Here is a 20,926-nt window from a genome sequence, read left to right as displayed (position 1 = left end):
TAGAAGACATCTGAAGGCAGCCCTGTTTAGGGAGGCTTTTAATGTTTAATAGATTATTTTATTTCATTTTTCTGTTGGAAGCCGCCCAGAGTGGCTGGGGAAACCCAGCCAGATGGGCGGGGTATAAATAAATAAATAAATAAATGATAATAATAATAATTAGCAGAGATCAACCTTCGTGCCTAATAAGCTTGTGTGTGTGTGTGTGTGTGTGTGTGTGTGTATCACAATCAGACACACACATAGACATACATATTTCAAAGAGGTGGCTTTTTTAAAAGGCGGGGGAGCATTTACAATTAGCGTCCAACACACGCAGTTTGAAATGGTGCAATCCACTTGGCCACCCCATTCCAGCCTCATTTTTTCCTGCATGCTCTGACCAAGCCTTAATATTAATCCACGGAGCTGTGTTTATCCTTCAGTGTCAAATATGTGAACCTTTCCGCACACAAAACGTACAGCGTTTGGCGTGTGTGCGTTCTCTCTGCGGTGTATGATCTGCGATGGCCATAGCCCATTCCTTGTGATCAGTCGGTGTAGATTCTCTGTGTGCAAAGTAGGAACATAGCAGCAATCCCCACCCTTAATCTAGGAGGGGGCTAATGGGGAGTGGTACTGTTGGGGCAGAACTCCAGGGCATATGGTCATGGCCTCATCCAGCAGAATGAGCAGGAAGTTAGCAAAGTAATACACATTACACATTGCCATCTAAAGCAGTGAGACCATTAAATCCAGGGTCTAGAATTACCTATATGCAGCATCGTGCACTACATCAGTCAGAAAAGCTGTAGATGGAAGGGCAGATCAGAGTTTGGCAATTGAGTAGTAAGGGCAGGGGTTAGGGGCTTCTCTGCAGAAGGATCAAGGCCTTTTCATTGCCTCTTCCCCAAGCAGCTGGAAGTTCCAGGCAGCCTCTGGTGGCTCAGTATGTTTCGCTCAAGAGATCGCTGGAGACTTATAGCAGTCCCTATAAATAGCTTTTTTATTTTACTTTAAAAAATATGAAGGGGGAGAAGGAATTATAGGACTGTAGGTCCAGAGCAGGCAGTGTGAAATCCAAGAATGTGGATAATCTCTGCTAAAATCAAAATTCTGCTCTTAAGAATGGGGTGGGGTTTTTTTTTAAGCTGTCTGTCACACAAAATGGAAAGTGGCTTGAAAAAATAACCAGTGGGGGGAAAGAAATGAGCAGACTTTGCTGTGGACAAGTGAGTTTCTTAGGGAGACATGGGTGCAAAAGCATCCTAGGAAAGCGTTGAGATGGTGTTGGATTTTGAGGTCATAAACCAGGCTTCCTCAACCTCAGCCACCCAGATGTTTTTCGCCTACAACTCCCATGATCCCTAGCTAGCAGGACCAGTGGTCAGAGATGCTAGGAATTGTAGTCTCAAAACATTTGGAGGGCCAAGGCTGAAGAAGCCTGTCATAAGCAGATAACAAAGATGCAAAAAAGTATAGGACTCCTGCACCTTTAATCATTGTGTAGAAGAAGGACATTTACCTGGTGTTGGTTGCATGACAAACTACACCTGCTGAAATTCCCTGTTCTACCCCCCAACTATTAAAAATATGGAAGCCCTGTTCTCTTCTATATGTTAACGCTTTTGTCCTACCCAGATTCACAGCTCTTCTGTCTGCAAGGACAAATTAATACTGGGTCCAGAGTACAGCACTATGAAAACCTCTCCTTCCTTCCTTCCTTCCTTCCTTCCTTCCTTCCTTCCATCCATCCCAACATATTGTCTACTCTGACTGGCAGCAGCTTTTTAGGGACTTTCCCATCACCTGATGCCTGGTACAGTGGTACCTTGGGTTAAGAACTTAATTCGTTCTGGAGGTCCGTTCTTAACCTGAAACCGTTCTTAACCTGAGGTACCACTTTAGCTAATGGGGCCTCCTGCTGCTGCTGCGCCGCCGCCACACGATTTCTGTTCTCATCCTGAAGCAAAATTCTTAACGCGAGGTACTATTTCTGGGTTAGCGGAGTCTGTAACCTGAAGTGCCTGTAACCTGAGGTACCACTGTACTTTGAACTGGTGATAAGAGGAATGACAGTAGCTCAGTGGTGGAAGGCGTGCTTTGAACAAGGAGGGGCAATTTTCTATCCCTGATGTCTCCAGTGAAATAGACCAGGTAAGAGGTGGTGGAGAATTCCCTGGAGAGATGCTGCTGGTCAGAGCAGGTAGCATTCAACTAGATGGACCCAATGGTCTGAATCAGCGTAAAGCAGCTTCATCTTTGTTCAACATCCAAATCTCAGTTGAGCTTTCCGTTGCAGCAGATGTCAGATTTGGTCCTTCCTGTTTCTTAAAGGGTTGGATCTCACACTTTGCTCACTCCTTCCTCGTTAGGGTGGCCAGCTGTAGGAGAAGACAGGGCTGTTGCCCATTCAACAGGACATTTCGGTAGAGGTAGCTTGTGGTTCTCTTCTACACAACTGTTAAAGGTGCCGGAACCCTGTCTTCTTTCTACAGCACCTGATTCCCGTAAAAGGACTCTGCCAGAGTCGGCAGCATGGTGTAGTGGTTAGAGTTTTGGGCCGGGACCGGAGAGACCAGGGTTCAAATCCCTGCTGAGCCATGGAACTCACCCAGCGACCTTGGGCCGGTCACCATCTCACACCCTAGCCTACCTCGTAGAGTTGTCATGAGGATAAAAAGTTGGGAAGGAGAAACCATGCTTGCCACCTTGAGCTCCTTGCAAAAGAAGGCAGGAAATACATGCAATACATAAATAATAGGCCTGGGACTGCTGAGAAAGGAGAGGTCTGGTACGGATGGTAGAGGGGGACTTCTCACTACAGTCAGGCCCACTAGTCCTGACTGCCCCAGGATCTCCATCTTCAGAAAGTTGGGATTCCACCCCTTTACATGCGGTTCAGAGACTCACCTGTGGCAGTTCAGAAGTGGGTACGGGTGAGACTTTCAACCTTCACAGGCATTCACCACCTTGTGATCAGTGTCACTGTCCTTGATCTGGCCACCACAGCAGCAAGTATAGCTCTCTGTGTGTGTTTGTGTGTGTAGCAAATGATCTCTCTCTCTCTTTTTACGGCATTTCCGCGCCCGGGTGTTTCCAAAGCCAGCCATCTCGGCAACGCTCTCGGGTAGCGGACATCAATATTTAATAAGCAATATATCCGTATTTTATTGCTCATTACTGGCAAGATTATTTCAGTATATTACTCTTAGATATGAATATTTATGGTGTGTTACTCGGCTCGAAGTTAAATGGCTTATTGACACGCTATTAATGCCTGGTAAGCACCGCTTTGCTCTCGCTCCCACTTCTGCTAAAGTGCCCATTGGCGGGGCGGGTTTAGGGAGCTGTCAAGATCCTGGCGCTTGTGTTCTCTTTCTCTCGACGGCAAACGTTGGGAGGAAACTGCACTCTACTCTGGTCCCATTGGGACTCACTTGGTGGTGGTGGAGAAATAATCCAGACTCAGTCTTGATTAGGCTGACCAAATTGTCATAAAAGAAGTGTGCAAGCTTTTTAGTAGTGCAGAAGTTTTCATCAGGGCAGGGAAACCTTTATTAGTTCAGGGGTCACTTTGTTTGTTTGTTTGCTTGCTTGCTTATTGCTCACTAAAGGTAAAGGGACCCCTGACCATTAGGTCCAGTCGTGACCGATTCTGGGATTGCGGCGCTCATCTCGCGTTATTGGCCAAGGGAGCCAATAACGTACAGCTTCCAGGTCATGTGACCAGCATGACTAAGCCGCTTCTGGCGAACCAGGGCAGCGCACGGAAACGCCGTTTACCTTCCCGCTTGGAGTGGTACCTATTTATCTACTTGCACTTTGAGGTGCTTTCGAACTGCTAGGTTGGCAGGATCTGGGACCGAGCAACGGTAGCTCACCCCGTCGCAGGGATTTGAACCACCGACCTTCTGATCAGCAAGCCCTAGGCTCTGTGGTTTAACCCACAGCGCCACCTGCGCCCCTATTGCTCAGTGGGTTGGACTAAGTGACCCCTGGGTCTATGACCAGATTTGATTGTCTGCATCCTTCACCCTAAGGTTCCAGGGTAGGTTGCAACATTAAAAACAGTTGAAAGCGAAGCAGGGCCGCCATGGGGTGTTGCCTGCAGAGAGTCCCTAGGGTCAGATGGAGTGCCTTGAAAGATTGCTTCTGGCAATTAAGCCCCAAATCCCCCAGCCCTGATGCCAAGCATTTAATTTGATAAATAATAATGCTGTTAGGGTATTGCTTTCGTTTGTTACAACAGTATGTATGCATATATTGTAAACCTTGGTGTGATCCTTGATGAAGGGTAGTATAGAAACATAATAAGTTACACTACTACTCATAGAATCATAGAATCATAAAGGAGGGGTTATTGGGTTGCCTTTGCTTTTATTAAGTATTTTGCATTTTTATATTGTAATTTTGTGTTGTGAACCACCCTGACATCTGTGGGTAAAGCGTGGTATATAATAATAATAATAATAATAATAATAATAATAATAATAATAATAATATGACACAGTCCTGCCCTTGGCTGTCAGACATTTGGGAAATGCTGCCTTTTTAAATTAGAGGTTGGATGGCCAGCTCTCATGGATGCTTTAGCTGAGATTCCTGCATTGCATGGGGTTGGACTAGAAGACCCTCGGGGTCCCATCCAACTCTACATTTCTATGATTCTATGCAAATATGCCTTGTGTGTTTCTGGTTCTCCAGTTGGTCAAGGGCTCTTGTGACAGTTGTCTCTGATGAACTCAAGCCTGGCTGGTGTACAGGGCATAGTTAAAGTAGGGAGTTGGGCTCCCGGTGATATCCACCAATGCATATGGTTTTAAAAGAGGGGTAGGCAAATTCATGAGGAATAAGGCTATCAGTGTCTACTAGCCCATGATTACTATGATCTGCCTCCACTGTTGGAGGCATTCTGCCTCTGAATAACATTTGCAAGTGAGGAGAGCACTGTTGCCCTCAGGCCCTGCCTGCAGCCCTCGGGCCAGACACTGTGAGAAGGTAAAAGGTAAAGGACCCCTGGACTGTTAAGTCCAGTCAAAGGGGACCATGGGGTTGCGGTGCGCATCTCACTTTCAGGTCAAGGGAGCTGGTGTTTGTCCACAGATAGCTTTCTGGGTCATGTGGCCAGCATGACTAAACCACTTCTGGCACAACGGGACACCGTGACGAAAACCAGAGCACACAGCAACACTATTTACCTTCCCGCCACAGTGGTACCTATTAATCTACTTGCAACTGGCGTGCTTTCAGGAGACACAGTGAGAACAGCGTGCTGGACCAGATGAGCCTTTTACTTGATCCATCAAGGCAATTCTTACATCCTTATGAGAAAGCAGGCAGCTGGCTTGTCTTCCTCCTTCCTTGCCTTCTTTCCAAGGATCGCTTCCACATGTGCGTCTCACGACTGTGCCGCTTGTCAGGTGTCCGGAGTGAGAGGCTAACTCTATGGGATCGTAAAGTCTAGCTAAATGAATTGTTGTTTCTGCCGCTGCTGCTGCTGCTTCCGCTCTTTCAGTGGCCGCTGCTTATGTGCATTTTACAAGCCGAGGACATCTCCCCAATGCAATAAATAGCCTCTGACAGGCAGTTGTGCAATAAAGTCCTGACGTTTCTCTGTAATGGTTATAAAACGCTGAATTATTTGGGCGAGGAGCGGCTGATTAGGGAGCAACTCGGAGGCAGGATAATTAGTTGTGCAGTGGTAAATACAGGAGGCGACCTAAGAAGTGGTGAGTTAGGGAGTTCTTAATAATTCAGAGGCACTCCTGGGGCAGTAGAGACACCAAGCACTGAGCTAGCGTGCATTCTGGGGCTCCAGTTGTGGGGAAATGCAGCCCATCCATCTTTTTCAACCGCAGGTTTGGTGCTGGTTATCACAAGAAGGTGGTGCTGCTAAGTCCCAGTCATTTTTTATTTTTTAAAAAGAAAATCTTCCTAAATCCTATCATACGTTCTCCACTGCTAACCCAATTTACAGCACTGGATTTGGGGATCATGTCTAGAATACGGATTTTCTGTGGAGTTGCCAGCAAAGTTCACTGAGCTGAGAAACAAGCTCCGAGGACTTGGCGATTATTAACTCAGAGGAGAACATTGGAAGCCCCTGAATTATTCTGCAGCTTTGATTGAAACCTGAGCCGGAGAAGATTTTCCAGCTCAGTCCTGCACAGGGCTGCCTCTGGGGGTACTGCTGCTGGGGACAAGGTGTCCTTCCCCAAGGTATCCCACAGAGGGTCACCTCAGTTTACTATGTCCAACTCTTCAAAGCACTTCCTTATGTAAAGCAACAGAGAAACCACCCTGTTGTTTTGCACAAGGAGTGCTTTCAAAAGTTCCCCCCCAGGAAGAGTTAAGGATATTCCAATAGATTTGGAAATTGAGCTAGTTTCTGATATGGGTGTGGGGAGTAATTCTGTTATTTGCCAAGTTAACAGTGTTAGATCTACAAGCTGGGGGTGCCAAGTGGCTCCTTAAACCAGGATTACTGTCACCAAAACGGAATGCCTTGTTGCCGTTATTCAGTACCACTTTGGTGTTCCTGAAATTCATTCTGGTTGTGCAGATAAAATATCATGGATAGAATTCTACAGGAAGTGTTGCTAGTGTGTGAAAACAGTCAAGGTCCAAGAATTCCCAGTCATGCACCTCTAGGTGGAGGAGACCTCAGGTGCCATCCTGGCACCTGGGCATCTTCACTTGATCATAAGTGGCCGATAACGGTAAAGGGACCCCTGACCATTAGGTCCAGTCGTGACCGACTCTGGGGTTGCGCGCTCATCTCGCTTTATTGGCCGAGGGAGCCGGCGTATAGCTTCCAGGTCATGTGGCCAGCATGACAAAGCCACTTCTGGTGAACCAGAGCAGCACACGGAGACGCCGTTTACCTTCCCGCAGTAGCGGTTCCTATTTATCTACTTGCATTTTGATGTGCTTTCGAACTGCTAGGTTGGCAGGAGCTGGGACCAAGCAACAGGAGCTCACCCCGTCACAGGGATTCGAACCACCAACCTTCTGATCAGCAAGCCCTAGGCTCAGTGGTTTAACCCACAGCGCCACCTGGGTCCCTATAAGTGGCCGATAGCCAGGTGCAAAATGCGTCTGATGCCTTTCAAACACTGCAAGCCAGCTTGAGCCAGAGGCAGCACACCCACCTCTAGTTTCCAGTCCAGCAATCTGTGTCCTTGTCACCAACAAACAGGGTGAATTTAGAAATGTAGTCCGTAATCTATGCATTGTGTGTCCAAAACATTTTGGGGTCCAGTCTTATTAGAGTGAACCATGCCATTTTAACATCAGGGTTACAGTTGCCCAGTGCATTGTATGTGGGGCTACCTTTGAAAAGTGCTCAGAGAACATTGACTGATTCAAAATCTGGCAGCGCAGTTGTAGAGATGGACCCAGTGCACTGATCACATGACACCAGTCTCAGCTATCCGTAGGTTCACTGGTATACTTCAGAGTTTTGGCTATGTATCACACCGAGGTGAAAAGGATAGGATGGATTCAAACATGGAGCATGAGAAGCTGCCTTATACCAAGTCCTGTTTAGGGAGGCTTTTAATGTTTAATAGATTATTTTATTTCATTTTTCTGCTAGAAGCCGCCCATAGTGGCTGGGGAAACCCAGCCAGATGGGCAGTGGGCAGGGTATAAATGATAAATTATTATTATTATTATTATTATTATTATTATTATTATTATTATTATTCATCAAACTATAGGTCCTTCTGCCTCAGTATGCTTTACACTGACAGGCAGCAGCTCCCTGGGGATTCAGACAGGAGTCTTCCCTATCCCTGTTTGGAGGTGCTGCAGATTGAACCCAGGAGCTTCTTTTTGCAAAGTCTGTGCTCTGCCATTGAGCTATGACCCTTTCTTTAGATGCTCGTTGGGTCTGAAGCTTTTATTATCTGCATCCGCGGCACCAACTGTTGACTAGTTCGGCAGGCAACCCTGCACTGGAGAAGATGCCATTTACCGCAGTCTTGCGTCCGTTTGGAACCAGTGTCCCAAGAGATGACGCCTGCTGGCATAGGAAGTTGGCGTACTACACTTGGCAAAAGTGAGGTGTGTTGCTCGGGAATCTTAGCGCATCCCTCCAGACCATATGGCAGGGCTGGCCCTATCAGGGCCGAGTAGCAGAGGGAGCAGGTGGCAGGCTGGGCGTTCTTTCCTGCGTAGGAGTTGCAAGTTCCTGCTGCCCTGAAAGCCAGGGCCAAATACGAGAGAGGAAATGAGCTGGAGGACAGCAAAAAAAAAAAGCCACTGCCGTGCCCTGTGTGTAAAATAGTGGGGTCGGTTATTGCAAACAGGGCAGGAAGTCTTGTATCCACAGGGAAGGCTTTGCTAACGGTTCTCAATTTGGGGAATCACCTGGGATTGTAAACCTGACCCAGATCTTGGGGGTTTTCTCCGAGATTAAAAACATGCCGGTTTTGGTCTCTGGCTGAGATGCCCATATCCTACTTTACCGTCATTGGCCGGCGCTGCAGTCCTTTCAGCCTTCTTCATACTGTCACTGCCATGGTTCTTTCCTCCTTTCCTACCAGCTGTTCTGATGGCTGGGAAAAACACACCATGTGAACCAGGGGGAGAGGGATGCTTCGGAGTAAAAAGAATATTAGAAATCAGGGCAGAAGAGCCAACATTATAACCAGTAACACTAACACGATAAACCCCATGCTTGTTGCAGCTAGGGTCTTTGGTGAAGTGTGATTGGTCTGTGGAATCAGCTGACAGAACGGTCAGCTGACAGGGCTACGTGTGGCACCCTTGAGGAACCCAGTTCAGTCAGCAAGGCTTATAGCAGAATATAGTCCTTGTGACACAGGAAATAAAGTGCAAATGCATGGTCAATGGGAGCCCTTCTCCCCGCCTCCCAATATAGTCCGGTCCACCACATGGTCTGAGGGACGGTGGACCAGCCCATGGCTGAAAAAGGTTGCTGACCCCTGGTCTTAAGTCTCAGCGGCTTGTCTCGTTATTTCTGTGTGATTCTACTGTTGCTGTGCAAACGGCAAGGATTGATGCCTCCAGCAAGAAGATCTGAATTTGTTTTGTCTGCATCTGATTTAGTGCGCATGTGCATGCGCACACAGAGCGCTTTTCTCCTGGGGTATACAGGAGCCCGTGAGAACCCTTGTGTACAACAGAGAATTAATTCCAAGTGTGAACAGGCACTTTTAAAAATGTGGTGGCGGAATAGCCAAGGAAGAAAGGAAATCTGCTCTGTGATTCCTCCTCCTGTTTCTGTTATTTCCCCTTAAGGGGCCCCTCAAACTCTTCTCGCTTTCTTGCAGTCTTGCGAGATGACTTCCGCCAAGCTCCCAGCGATGTGGTGGTGGCAGCGGGTGAGCCAGCTGTGATGGAATGCATCCCACCGAGAGGACACCCAGAGCCCACCATTTCCTGGAAAAAGAACAACATCCGCATCAGCGATAAGGATGAGCGCATTACGGTGAGACTGAGAGAAGCCCCCCCCCCTTGAAAAAGACAGCCCTGTACCTCCTCTCAACCTAAATAATTTCTGTGGTTTTTTCCCTTCTGTTCGAGGCTGAGAACCTTGGAGGAAACATAGGAATCTGCATAATAATAATTGGCCCATCTAGCTCAACATTGTCTACACTGACTGGCAGCAGCAATGCAAGGTTTCAGATAGAACTCTTTCCCAGTTATACCCGGAGAGACGAGAGATTAGACTTTGAAGCTTCAAAGCATGTGTTCTGCCGCTGATGCAACAGGTCTCTCCAACCACCTGCTACCTGATCTTTTCAACTGGAGATGCTACGAGCTTGGACCTTCTGCATGCAAGGCAAAGCACTGAGCTTAGGCCATGGCAGGCAAAACATCCTGGATAGGGCATACTAGAACTGCATGCATGGTTAGGAGCAGCAAGTGGGTAGCCTTGAGTGTTGATGGAGTATTGTCTAAAATTCCTCTGAGGTCTGAAATACTCTTGCAGGAAAATGTGTGATCTCAGCTGGTTCTCCCTGGAGTAGGTCAGCTCCCAGTTTAAGGTGCAGAATCTGTTTTTATTCATTTAGCATGATTTACATGCTGCTTCATCATCCCTAACCTCTAAGCGGCTTAAACAGAATATAAAATTTCCACTAAAACACATTGATAAAATCAAACATTAAAAGCAAGTTAACCTAAGCATTTATCAAAATATAAGTGAAACCAGCCATTGTTACTCACATTTTGATCAATGTTTAATTAAGTGTACATCAGGGGTGGGAACCCTCAAGCCCAGGGGCCAAATTTGGCCCTCCAGTCCTCACTATCTGGTCCTCAGATTTATTCCCAGCATGCTCCACTCACTGGCCTTGATTCCCACCTTAAGTGTTTTTTGGCTGGCTGGAAGGTGTCCTCGAGCTTGGATGGTGCCTCTGGATTACCTGGATGGAGGATTGAGACAGGTGTGTAGAAACCAACCTACTGTGCAAAGGTAGCATCGAAATTTGTTACTCTCCAGCGACGTTTGCCTCTGGCCCTGCCTACCCCTTTGATTTGGCCCTCAGAAGGTTCTGCCAGAAAGAGATATGGACCATGGACGGAAAAAAAACCCAGTTCTCGCACCTGATATACATAATGAAATTGGATGTGTGGGCTGGCTTACTTAAAGGGAAGTCTTTAGCAAACAAACCGTATGGCAAAGTTGCCTGCCTGATATCATTGGGCAGGAAGTTCCAGAGGCACACACTCCAGTGAATTTCCGGGGAGGTGTATCCCTTGTTTTCAGTGACGTTCTCTGCAAGAGGAAGTTTCCCAGGGGCTGCTTCTTGAGGAAAGTGGGGCCCCACCAATACATTGGCCTGGGAAGCTTGTTTGTGCAGCTGTCTCTAAGCAGGATTTCCTTTTGGCCCTTCTGATCTAGATCCGAGGTGGGAAGCTGATGATGTCCAACACGAGGAAGAGTGACGCTGGCATGTACATCTGCGTGGCCACCAACATGGTTGGAGAACGGGACAGCGAGCCTGCGGAGCTGGTGGTCTTTGGTATGTAGGAGCAGGGAGCTGGCAGGGGAGACGGGAATCGAATGTAGAGGGAGGGGCAAAGTGGAGTTATCAGGGTCAAAAAGGAAGGGGAAAACCCACAAGGCAAGATCTGTGACAAGTTCCCCTATGAGATTTTTTTTTCTATAGCTTGGAAGCAGCCAGGGTAGGGTGTGAGAATGAGAACAGAACGCTTAACTTCCCCTCCTCTATTTATTGAATTTTTTTTTAATTTTTTTTTGTTACAGTGGTACCTTGGTTCTCAAACTTAACCCGTTCCAGAAGTCTGTTCGAAAACCAAAGCGTTCCAAAACCAAGGTGCGCTTTCCCATAAAAAGTAATGCAAAAACAATTAATCCGTTTCAGACTTTTAAAAACAACCCCTAAAACAGCAATGAAACATGAATTTTACTATCTAACGAGACCATTGATCCATAAATTGAAAGCAATAATCAATGTACTGTGCTATAAAATAAATAAGACAGTATTGTAGATGATAAAAAAAAATTCTTCTTTCCTGCACTGATGACAGTCATTGTTTGGATGGGAGGCTTTTATCCATTTCTGCAGTCACACAATCAATCAATCAATCAATCAGTAGCTGAACTGGGTTCCACACAGTCATTACGGTACTACTGGAATCAGTGATGAAGGGCAGAACATTTCTCAGTGTTTTATTTTTCTGTGAAAAACCGTCAGTTTCATAAGGTCATTCCTAACAATGAATGGATGCCAATTGCAAACAACAAAATTAGGCAAGCATGGTGTTATCAAAGTTGGTTGCTTTGTTTACTGAACACAAATAAAATGAACATGCTAAATTAGATCAGTCTCTAGGAAATCAGAATTTCCCCCCATGCAAATTGAGCATTTCCCCATGAAAATTAGCCTTGTATCAGAAAGCCCATATCACAGGCTGGAATGCAGCTGTCCTACAATTTGTTGTTTGGTTTTGAAAGTTTTCCACAGCATTGCAGCTGGCTATTTTTGGGTTGCAAGGCTAGTTATGCTGTTTTGGGGTAACTCAAGTACAGTGTGGCAGGAAATGTCTTCTATCTGAGCGAGTCCTTTCTTAAGCTTAAACCTGATGTTGCGATTCGGTGCCCCTTTCTTGGTGCCAAGGGTCATCCTGTGGGCTTTTTGATGATTATGTGAATAGAACACAGAGGTGGCTGAAGTTGTCTATTAAGTCAGGACTATCTACAGGGGACCCTGTGCAAAGGGGCCTCCTGTATTGGTGGGGGTCCCCAAGTCCCCAGGGCAGGAACAGCAACAGCACTCCAGAGGCAGCTAGGAACCATCACTGCCATTTCCCACAATGCCATGGGGTTGTTCCAGGGCATTGTGGGAGAATAAAAAACCGACTGGCCCAGCTGAATGGCAGACCTCGACACTGGTAGACCTTGCCCAGGGCAGCAATGGTAGGCCTGCCTCTGTGCTGGTCCTCTGCCTCAAACACCATTTCCTGTCTGTGTCCTGACAGAGCGTCCCACATTCATCAAGAGGCCCATAAACCAGGTGGTGCTTGCTGAGGACACCGTGAATTTCCACTGCGAGGTTCAGGGGGACCCTGTTCCCACATCCCGGTGGCGAAAGGAGGAAGGGGAGCTTCCTCGAGGGAGGTAAGTGGCGCCTGCAGGTATGCCTTTGGTATGCCCCGCAGAGGACCTTAAGGTCCATGAATAACCATAGTTTAGAGGTCCCGGGCACTAAGGAAGTCAGACTATCCTCCACCAGGGCCAGGGTCTTTTCAGTGGTGGCTCCGACCTGGTGGAATGCTCTTTCCCCTGAGACTAGGGCCCTACGGGATTTAACCTCCTTCCGCAGGGCCTGTAAGACAGAGCTATTTCACCTGGCCTTCAATTTAAATTTAGCCTGATCTTTTATTCCCCTTCTCTTCCCTCTCCCTCCCCTTTTTATGAAGATTACCTGCTCTGGGACCCCACGGCTAACTCTCCCCTGGCCTCCTCGCTGGCCCAAGTAGGACTAATTTACCCAGCTAGCCCTGGTGACCATCTAATATTTATTGGATAGGTTTTCCCCCCAAATTGACTTTTTTAACTTTGAATTTTATTGTTATTCATGCTTTTATACTGTATTTTATGCTGTTTTTATGTTGTATCATAATTGTTTTGAATTTGTTGTTAGCCGCCCTGAGCCCAGTTTCTGAACCGGGAAGGGTGGGGTATAAATAAAAAAATATTATTTATTATTTATTGTTTGAGGCTTGCAGGATGGGCAGGCAGGTAACTTGCAATCCTGGTGGGAATAGTAGACTGCAGGTGTGGGCTTGGCTATTCCTTTGCCACACACTTACCCAATGGCAGCATCTCTCAGCGCCATTCCCCATCTCTAAAACAAGGGCTGTCAGCCACCTTGCACTTGAGAAGAGCTATGGAAATTGCTAGCAGTAACAACAATGGCTGGGAAGAGATTGAGGGCCGGATCTGCTTCACCGCAGAGCCTACAAAAGGTCACTTCCTCACGCTTCCGAAAGGGTAAACCACAACACCGTTTCGGATACCCTCGTCTTGGTTGGCGATGAGCAATTCTGCTTAATTCCCTGGACAATGAGCCTGACAGTGCCTATTAGCGCAGGCAATTGCACAAGGTGCTGCGCAATTAAAGAGAGAGCCATCTTTATCTCTCTTCCTCCCCCCCCCAAATGTATCAGTGTGAAAATGAAGCATTTTCTTTCTTTTTTAAGACAAGGGTCCTAATAGGGAAGATGCTCCCAAGCTGGCGAGGAGAGAGATTAGATTGCCTGTACCACTGACCCTAAAAATTCACTTAAGATTGTTAATATGGTTAATGTGCCATAGAACATGAAGAGGAGAGCTCTTTTTCAATTCAGTTGATCGTTCCTGGGGAATGTGGCTATTTAGGAAGGATTATCTTGTGGGTTTAGCGTTTCTAGTTCCAGTGAACACTTGCAGTTAAGAAAAAGGAAAAGAGTGTGTATATTGCCGATTGTCACACTGTGTTGCCGATTGTCACACAGAGGAACCCATAGCATACTTGTGATCCTCCAGAATGTGGCAGGTGGAGTTGTATTTATTTATCCATATCTATTACTACATTTATATGTCTCGTTTCCTCCAAAGTGCTCAGGGTGGCATGCATGCTTTTCCCCTTCCTTATTTTATCATTACAATGACCCTGTGAGGGAGGTTAGGCTGAGAGACAAGCAACTGGCCCCAGGTCACCCAGCGAGCTTCATGGCTGAGTGGAGATTTGAACCCGCATCTCCCAGGTCCAACCACTACACCACAAACACTGCCCCAATGTTTCTGTCTCATCCCATCCTGTGAGGTAGGTTAGGCTGAGAGACAAGCGACTCTCAGACTCTCAGGTCCTGCTCCAACACTCTGGTCGCCGCACCACACTGGCTTTTGGCTTGAGAGAAGCCATTGTTCAGTGGTGGGGCACCAAGTCTGTATGCAAACGGCACCCAAAGTTGTGACACCACACCCGGCTGAGCCTCAATCATATCATTCAGGAGTTACACACATTACCTTGGGTGGCTATCATCCCTGAGTGTGTCTTGAGTTGTGAGGTGTCAGTGGGCTCAGGAGTGGATTGGCAGGCTGAGATGGACTAAGAGGGGAAACAGGAGGATGATTTTGGGAGTGGGGCGGACTGAGACTGGGGATCAGAGGCTGGAAGAGGCAGGTACCTACTTTCTCCCAGGATATGGCTGCCCCGACTGAAGAAGCCCCAGCTGGGGAAAAGAACGCAACAACAGAATCTGTAAAGGGCACCAGTTGACAGCTGGGGGGGGGAGGAGGAACTAGAGGCAGAAGGAAAAGGCACAGCCTGGTCACCCAAGGTGCAGTGCACCCTCCCGTCACTGTCATCACGCACATCCTCACTGATGCAGTTTGTGTCAGCGTATTCAACAGACTTGCAAGGCACAGCAAGAGTCTTGCGAGTGAGCTTGCTTTGCTCCATCTTTAAAAGCACGTGTGAGTGGAGGGTGTGTGTGTTGACTTTCTTGACCAAAGAAACAGTAACAGACTTCAAGCGCAGTTCAGATGGGGGTTTATATGATGGGATGTTCCTCCCCCAGCCATGAAATAAAAGAATAACAATACTTCCTTACACATAGCAATTTAGAGTGTCAGGGGAACGCTAGGCTAAAACCCTGCTTGACATGCTCGATTTCTGTGAGCAAGGCTAGGCTGAAATTCTTCTTGACATGCTAGTTTTCTGTGTGCAAGGCTAGGCTAATGGCAGGGACTGAGCAGAGGAGCAATGGTGGAGGCCGCCTCCCCCATCCTGACCCTTCCAGGGAGGAGGAAGAGGAAGATAGTATAGATTTACAACAGGGGTTTGAGGGAAGTAGCAGCTCGGAGGCAGATGAGGGGAAAAGCTGGGAAATCATGGGACAGCCGGAACAACACCCAGCTGGCACATTGTCATTAGAAAGCATTCCAGACCCTCCATCTCTCAGAACCCAGTGAGTCTTGAAAGTAGGAGAGCAAAGAGCTCAAAGACAGAGGGCAGGTAGCTGAACCCGTAGAGGAGACAATGAGAATGAGAAATGAGGAAGAGGGGTGGAGATTCATGTGGGGCAATGCCATTATCCAAGAGGCTGGGTTCTATAGCCTCTCTCTGTAAAGATTTAAATAATAAAGAATGTAAGAAACATTTCCTTGTCTTTATACTTTGCTGGCAACCAGCTGGGAGCCGCTGACAGCATCTTGACAGCTAAACCGACACGCTAGCTTTATATGCGCAACGCTAAGCCAAAATGACATGCTAGCTGTCTGCATGCAAGGCTAGACTAAACCCCTTCTTCCTGGCAGGCTCGCTTTCTGTGTACATACCGGTAGTTAGACCAACACCCAGTTTCCCCCTGGCATTTTGATACAGCTGAGACACAGGTTTTCCACTTCAGTTAGATCTGGGCTTCTGTAATGTGACGACTCTTCCATTCTTTTGCTTCTTTCCTTCAATTCCAAGATCGGAGGTCCAGAATGACAACACTCTGCGCATCAGCCGGGTGAGTGCAGAGGATGAGGGCACTTACACTTGCGTGGCAGAGAATAGCGTCGGCAAATCTGAGGCCTCGGGCTCCCTTAGTGTCCACGGTGAGTATGTCTCAATTGGTTGAAGATGTTTGTTCCTGAAGAGGGTGCATTGTGGGGTGATGAAAAGATAAATGCAGGGAAGGGTAAAAAAACACGTGTCCACTGAGCTCACATTGCCAGGGCAGCTGCTGTATGTAGCTTATAGTAGCACCAAATCCAGCATCAAAAAATAATGCAAACAGAGTCAACTAATCACGACTAAGGGGCGCAGGCTGTCAGGAAGCATTGATTCGGCAAAAATTCACCCAATAACTCAAGGAGAAGTGGTTTTGCACATTGCCCCTCACCTCTTTGCTTTTCAGTGATTCGTTTTTCCACTTCATCAGCACATTTTTACCTGAAGTAAGGCCCACTGAGCTCAGTGGCGTTTTCTCTGGCTAGACACACATAGAATTACACATTCAATTTCTGTTTCCACGCCAACTCATGCTTTTTTTCTTTTTTCTTTCTTTTTGGGTTTGCTTTCAAATAAAGCAACTTCACAGTTTTGCAAGGCATTTTTGTTTTGTTTTTTAAAGAGAGCAAGAAAAGAAATATAAATGTAGAATATGTTTTTTTCCAGTATTTTCGGTCTTTAAAAAGGTTGCATTTTTAACACGCCTGCACTCAAAGTGTGCTTTTTTCTATAGATAGTGAGTTGCTGTCCACTATAATGGTAGGTCCAAGTGAGTGACACAGAAGGCAGCCATTTTTTAATGGTGGCTCCATTTTGAATTTCTCAATGTGTGCCTCAAAACCTGGCATTCTGAGAAAAGCAAAATGGTGACCACTATCCTTCCACAGCTCTGATTCATTTCTCCCCCACTCCCCAGAACAATGTCACTGAAAAAGTTATTAATTGAAACACCCTGTTTCAAACTGGTTGAACCACCTTCAGATATCCATGCCATTTTATTACAGTCTACTTCATAGCTGTCAAGTTTTCCCTTTTCTCGTGAGGAAGCCTATTCAGCATAAGGGAATTTCCCTTAAAAAAAGGGAGAACTTGACAGCTATGGTCTACTTACATAATTCTGTCCACTGAAGTTCCTTTCACATTCTGAATTGTCTGATCTTCTCTGTGGAGCAGTGCCCCCGAAGGACAACCTGTTGTTCTCCTGTTCTGGATTTCCAGGACTGTTTTATTCACATTACAGTGGAACCTCGGTTTATGAACACCTCGGTTTATGAATTTTCAGTTTATGAACGCCGCGGACCCATCTGGAATGGATTAATTCACTTTCCATTACTTTTAATGGGAAAGTTCGCTTCAGTTTATGAACGCTTCAGTTTATGAACAGACTTCCGGAACCAATTACACCCATGTTTCAGTTTATGAACGCTTCAGTTTAAGTACTTCGCGGACCCGTCTGGAACGGATTAATCCACTTTCCATTACTTTCAATGGAAAAGTTCGCTTCAGTTTATGAACGGTTACTCCGCGGACCGTCTGGAACGGATTAATCCACTTTCCATTACTTTCAACGGGAAAGTTCGCTTCAGTTTATGAACGCTTCAGTTTATGAACAGACTTCCGGAACCAATTGTGTTCATAAACCGAGGTACCACTGTACTAAACATTCACAGTTGGTCTCAATTTTCAGTTGGCCATATCTCTGCCACCCACCATTGATAGTTTTTTGATGCACACAAGCGCGTAGATACATTAATTACAGCACCACACAAAAAGAATGGTATGATCATATCAGGATTCCCTTTTGTGCAGTGATTGTTCAGTGTGCATTATGTTTATGTGCTGTAAAATGGAGACATCAGCTGAAAACTGGGGCCAATGTCACACGCGACAATTCCAAAATGAATTGCAGAAATGTTTCCAAGTTAAACTGGAATGCAGGCAGGCTGGAACACAGAACGGAGAGATGGCACACAGAACAGCAGAGAAACATTGGACACCCACCCAACTTTACAAACCAGGCTTCCTCTTCTTCTGAATTTTGCAAATCACATCCTGTAAAAACGTTCCTTCTAACTGCTGCTCAATACGAGTCAATTGTGTGCTGTAGCACATATAGACCTATAAACTGCTGGGCCTCTTGGCAGTGGGATGTATTGCATGAGACGTGTATAAAATAAAGGACAGAATAAGACACCGTGTGTTTCTAGGCAGAGGGGAAACTGAGCTGCGACCTGCAAAGTGTTGAAGGGGGGAAACATTCCTATTCTCTCCCCCGAAAAGTGGGATTAACCGGGAAATGGGGCAAATTTGGCCCTCACTCCCAGAGCATACCCCTTTCCTTATCCCATTGGATGCTTCTTACTGAAGTAAAGAAGAAGTAGCTCTTAGAAAGACCATTCTAGTGGGACCAAGCCTATCCCTTGCTCCTGTCTGAGAGTGCATGGCAAATCTCCACTGATAAATATCCCAGGTGTGCTTAGTGCATCACTTTATTCATTGTAAGCCAAGGTTCAGCTTTGGGCTAAATAGTCTTCTGGGAGCCCTCCCCACCACCCACCACTTCCTGCAGCATTGGGGGAGCTTCCTGTTCATATCTGCTGAGCAGGGCCCAATGCCGTCTCTAGGATTGAGTGGGCCCTCAGTGGGCCCTGTTAACAGGGAAGAGGCAGGATGTGCCAATTGAGAGCCCTCGTAGGTGGCATCAGATCTTCTTGGCAAAGTGGAAATGGTAACACGGTTAAGGGGGTGGGCCCTCTACTGGTCTTAGACCTCCAGCAAATATCCAAGCTTTACCATTCTCTGGAATTAGCTCCGCCCTAGACTTCTATCCCAAAGTTTGGCCCTGATGGGTTTCTCGGTTTGCTTCATGCTTTTGAGATCAATGGCCACAGGAACGCACATTGTAACTGTAATTCGTTTAACCTGTAAGGTACAACAACAACATCTTGGATGTGGGTCCTCCAGTTCCTTAATTCCCAGCCTGGGTTTAAGAAGATGCACAGCTGCTTATTAATGTGTCCTAGAGCCACATTATTTCTTTACTTAACATATTCGGTTTTTGCATTTTACCTCTGCTCTGTCCCAAAGGTTCAAAACAGACCACCCTTCTATAAAAGCCCATAGCATGAAATTGAATTTTATCTGTAATAAAAATCTCAGTGAAGTCTCTGGCGAACTGCAGAAGAATAAAATTTAAACTAAACATCCATCTCCTCTCCCAGTATTAACTCTGGTCACTAAAGCTCAGTCCAAACAAGAAGACTTTATAGCATTAGCAGAGGCTTCTCGAGCTTTGGGATGTCTCTAAAGGGAGGGAAATCTGTGGCTATAGCATGCCACAGATTACATCTGTACTTCATATCATTTTGGCAAAGAGCTCAGCTCAGATTTGGCCTTTGGTTAGCCTTGCACTCTAATTCTGGGTCTCCCTACTTGTTGGCACTTTAAACATTCATGCCAGATTAATTTGATCCAACTCATCTCATGCTTTTTTATTTTTTTGCTTTTTTTCATATGTTCTCTTTGGTCCAGTTGGCCCATTCCGTAAGTATCCATTTCATCTCATTAACACTGCTGCATGCTGGGATGACTAAGGGTTGGAGTTCCTTGGTCGGTTTTCTGCATGTGCCTTCTCCCCGCTTTTCTTTTCATTTCTTTTTTTTGAAACCACAGTGAGAACAGTTTTTACTGTGTGAGTTCTGTGTTCCGTTTGCCCAGTGCTAAGAGGAACTCATTGCGCCTGGCTGTCTAATTAGCCTTGCTTGCCCAACCTGGTGGCCTCTAGAAGTTGGACTCCAGCTCCCATCAGCCCCAACCAACATGGCCAGTGGTCAAAGACATTAGGAGCTGGGAGTCCAAAACAACTGGGGGGGCATCAGGAAGTGGAAGGCTGGTCTAGATCTTTGTGCATCCCTCCTTCCCCATCATCTTCCAACAAAACAAGGTGGTACGGCATTTGGGTACTCTCCAGCACTGTTTTTTCTAAGACAGTGGTGGCCAAACATGGCCCTCCAGCTGTTTTGGGACTACAATTCCCATCATCCCTGACCACTGGTCCTGTTAACAAGGGATGATGGGAGTTGTTGTCCCAAAACAGCTGGAGGGTCAAGTTTGGCCACCACTGTTCTAAGATAAGGCTAAGATGCCCAATTTACCATGTAATCCTTGGCATACTCCTTATCTTAACCCCAGGTAAGGATGCATAAGATTACAGAGCTGTGTGTAATCCCATGTTTCTCTACTCAAGAGTAAGTCCCACTGAGTATAGTGAGACTTACTTCCTGGTACTTGTATGTTGGATTGCTGCCATTAGCGTTTTCATTCCTTTGTGCTCCCGGGATTCAAGTGTCATCTGAACTGGGTCATGTTTTCAGCAGTTAGTTTCTGGAAAGAATGCATAGGATTGTACTTGGCTTCTGTCTTCCACAATGGGCACATTTCAGTCCTGACTCTCTTGGAATCTTCTCTGTTCTTCAGCAAGAGTAGCCTATGTGGTAACCTCCAGGCACTGTCAGACTCAAAGTCCCATGAGCCTCAGACATCATGGCCATTGGCCAGAGATTATGGGAGTTGTAGTCCAGGAATGCCTGGAGGGCACCACATTTACTACCTCTCTTCAAAGAAGGAGGTAATTTTCCCACTGATAATCAAGTTTCCTTCCTTTGCCCATGTTTTGCCAAGACTTGAGTCTACAGTGATGATTCTCATGGGGAAAAGCTTTTCCTACCACCGTTTGAAGCAAGGTGATTGCTGCATACATTGAATAAAACAAATTGTGTTGGAGATGGTTGGGACTTAAATTTCAGTGAATGAACTGATTTCAGAATTTTCCGAATTTCCCAGTAAGTGAGAGAACTGGACAAATTATAAAAATAAATTCATTCCCCCCCAAAAAAAACTGTTCCCAACACATACCACAAAGTTTCCAGACTTTTGACTTTTTTGCGCACGAAACCTTCTGG

The 20,926-nt window shown here is 46.3% G+C and overlaps 1 protein-coding gene across 11 annotated transcripts in view; it reads left to right on the top strand.

Annotated features, from left to right (window-relative positions):
* Positions 1-20,926, top strand: part of ROBO3 (roundabout guidance receptor 3) — a 311,710-nt gene that overhangs the window by 226,650 nt on the left and 64,134 nt on the right. For all 11 annotated transcript variants that reach the window (XM_088657615.1, XM_088657614.1, XM_088657613.1 and 8 more), the window contains 4 exons: positions 9,282-9,439; positions 10,859-10,979; positions 12,460-12,598; positions 15,942-16,069. In XM_088657615.1, coding sequence (XP_088513741.1) covers positions 9,282-9,439; positions 10,859-10,979; positions 12,460-12,598; positions 15,942-16,069 — 546 coding nt within the window. The remainder of the gene's footprint in view (positions 1-9,281; positions 9,440-10,858; positions 10,980-12,459; positions 12,599-15,941; positions 16,070-20,926) is intronic.

The sequence above is a fragment of the Zootoca vivipara genome, chromosome 14 (genome assembly GCF_965207765.1).
Source record: "Zootoca vivipara chromosome 14, rZooViv2.hap1.1, whole genome shotgun sequence".
In the NCBI taxonomy this organism is placed as follows: domain Eukaryota; kingdom Metazoa; phylum Chordata; class Lepidosauria; order Squamata; family Lacertidae; genus Zootoca; species Zootoca vivipara.
This window is presented reverse-complemented; position numbering and strand designations above follow the sequence as displayed.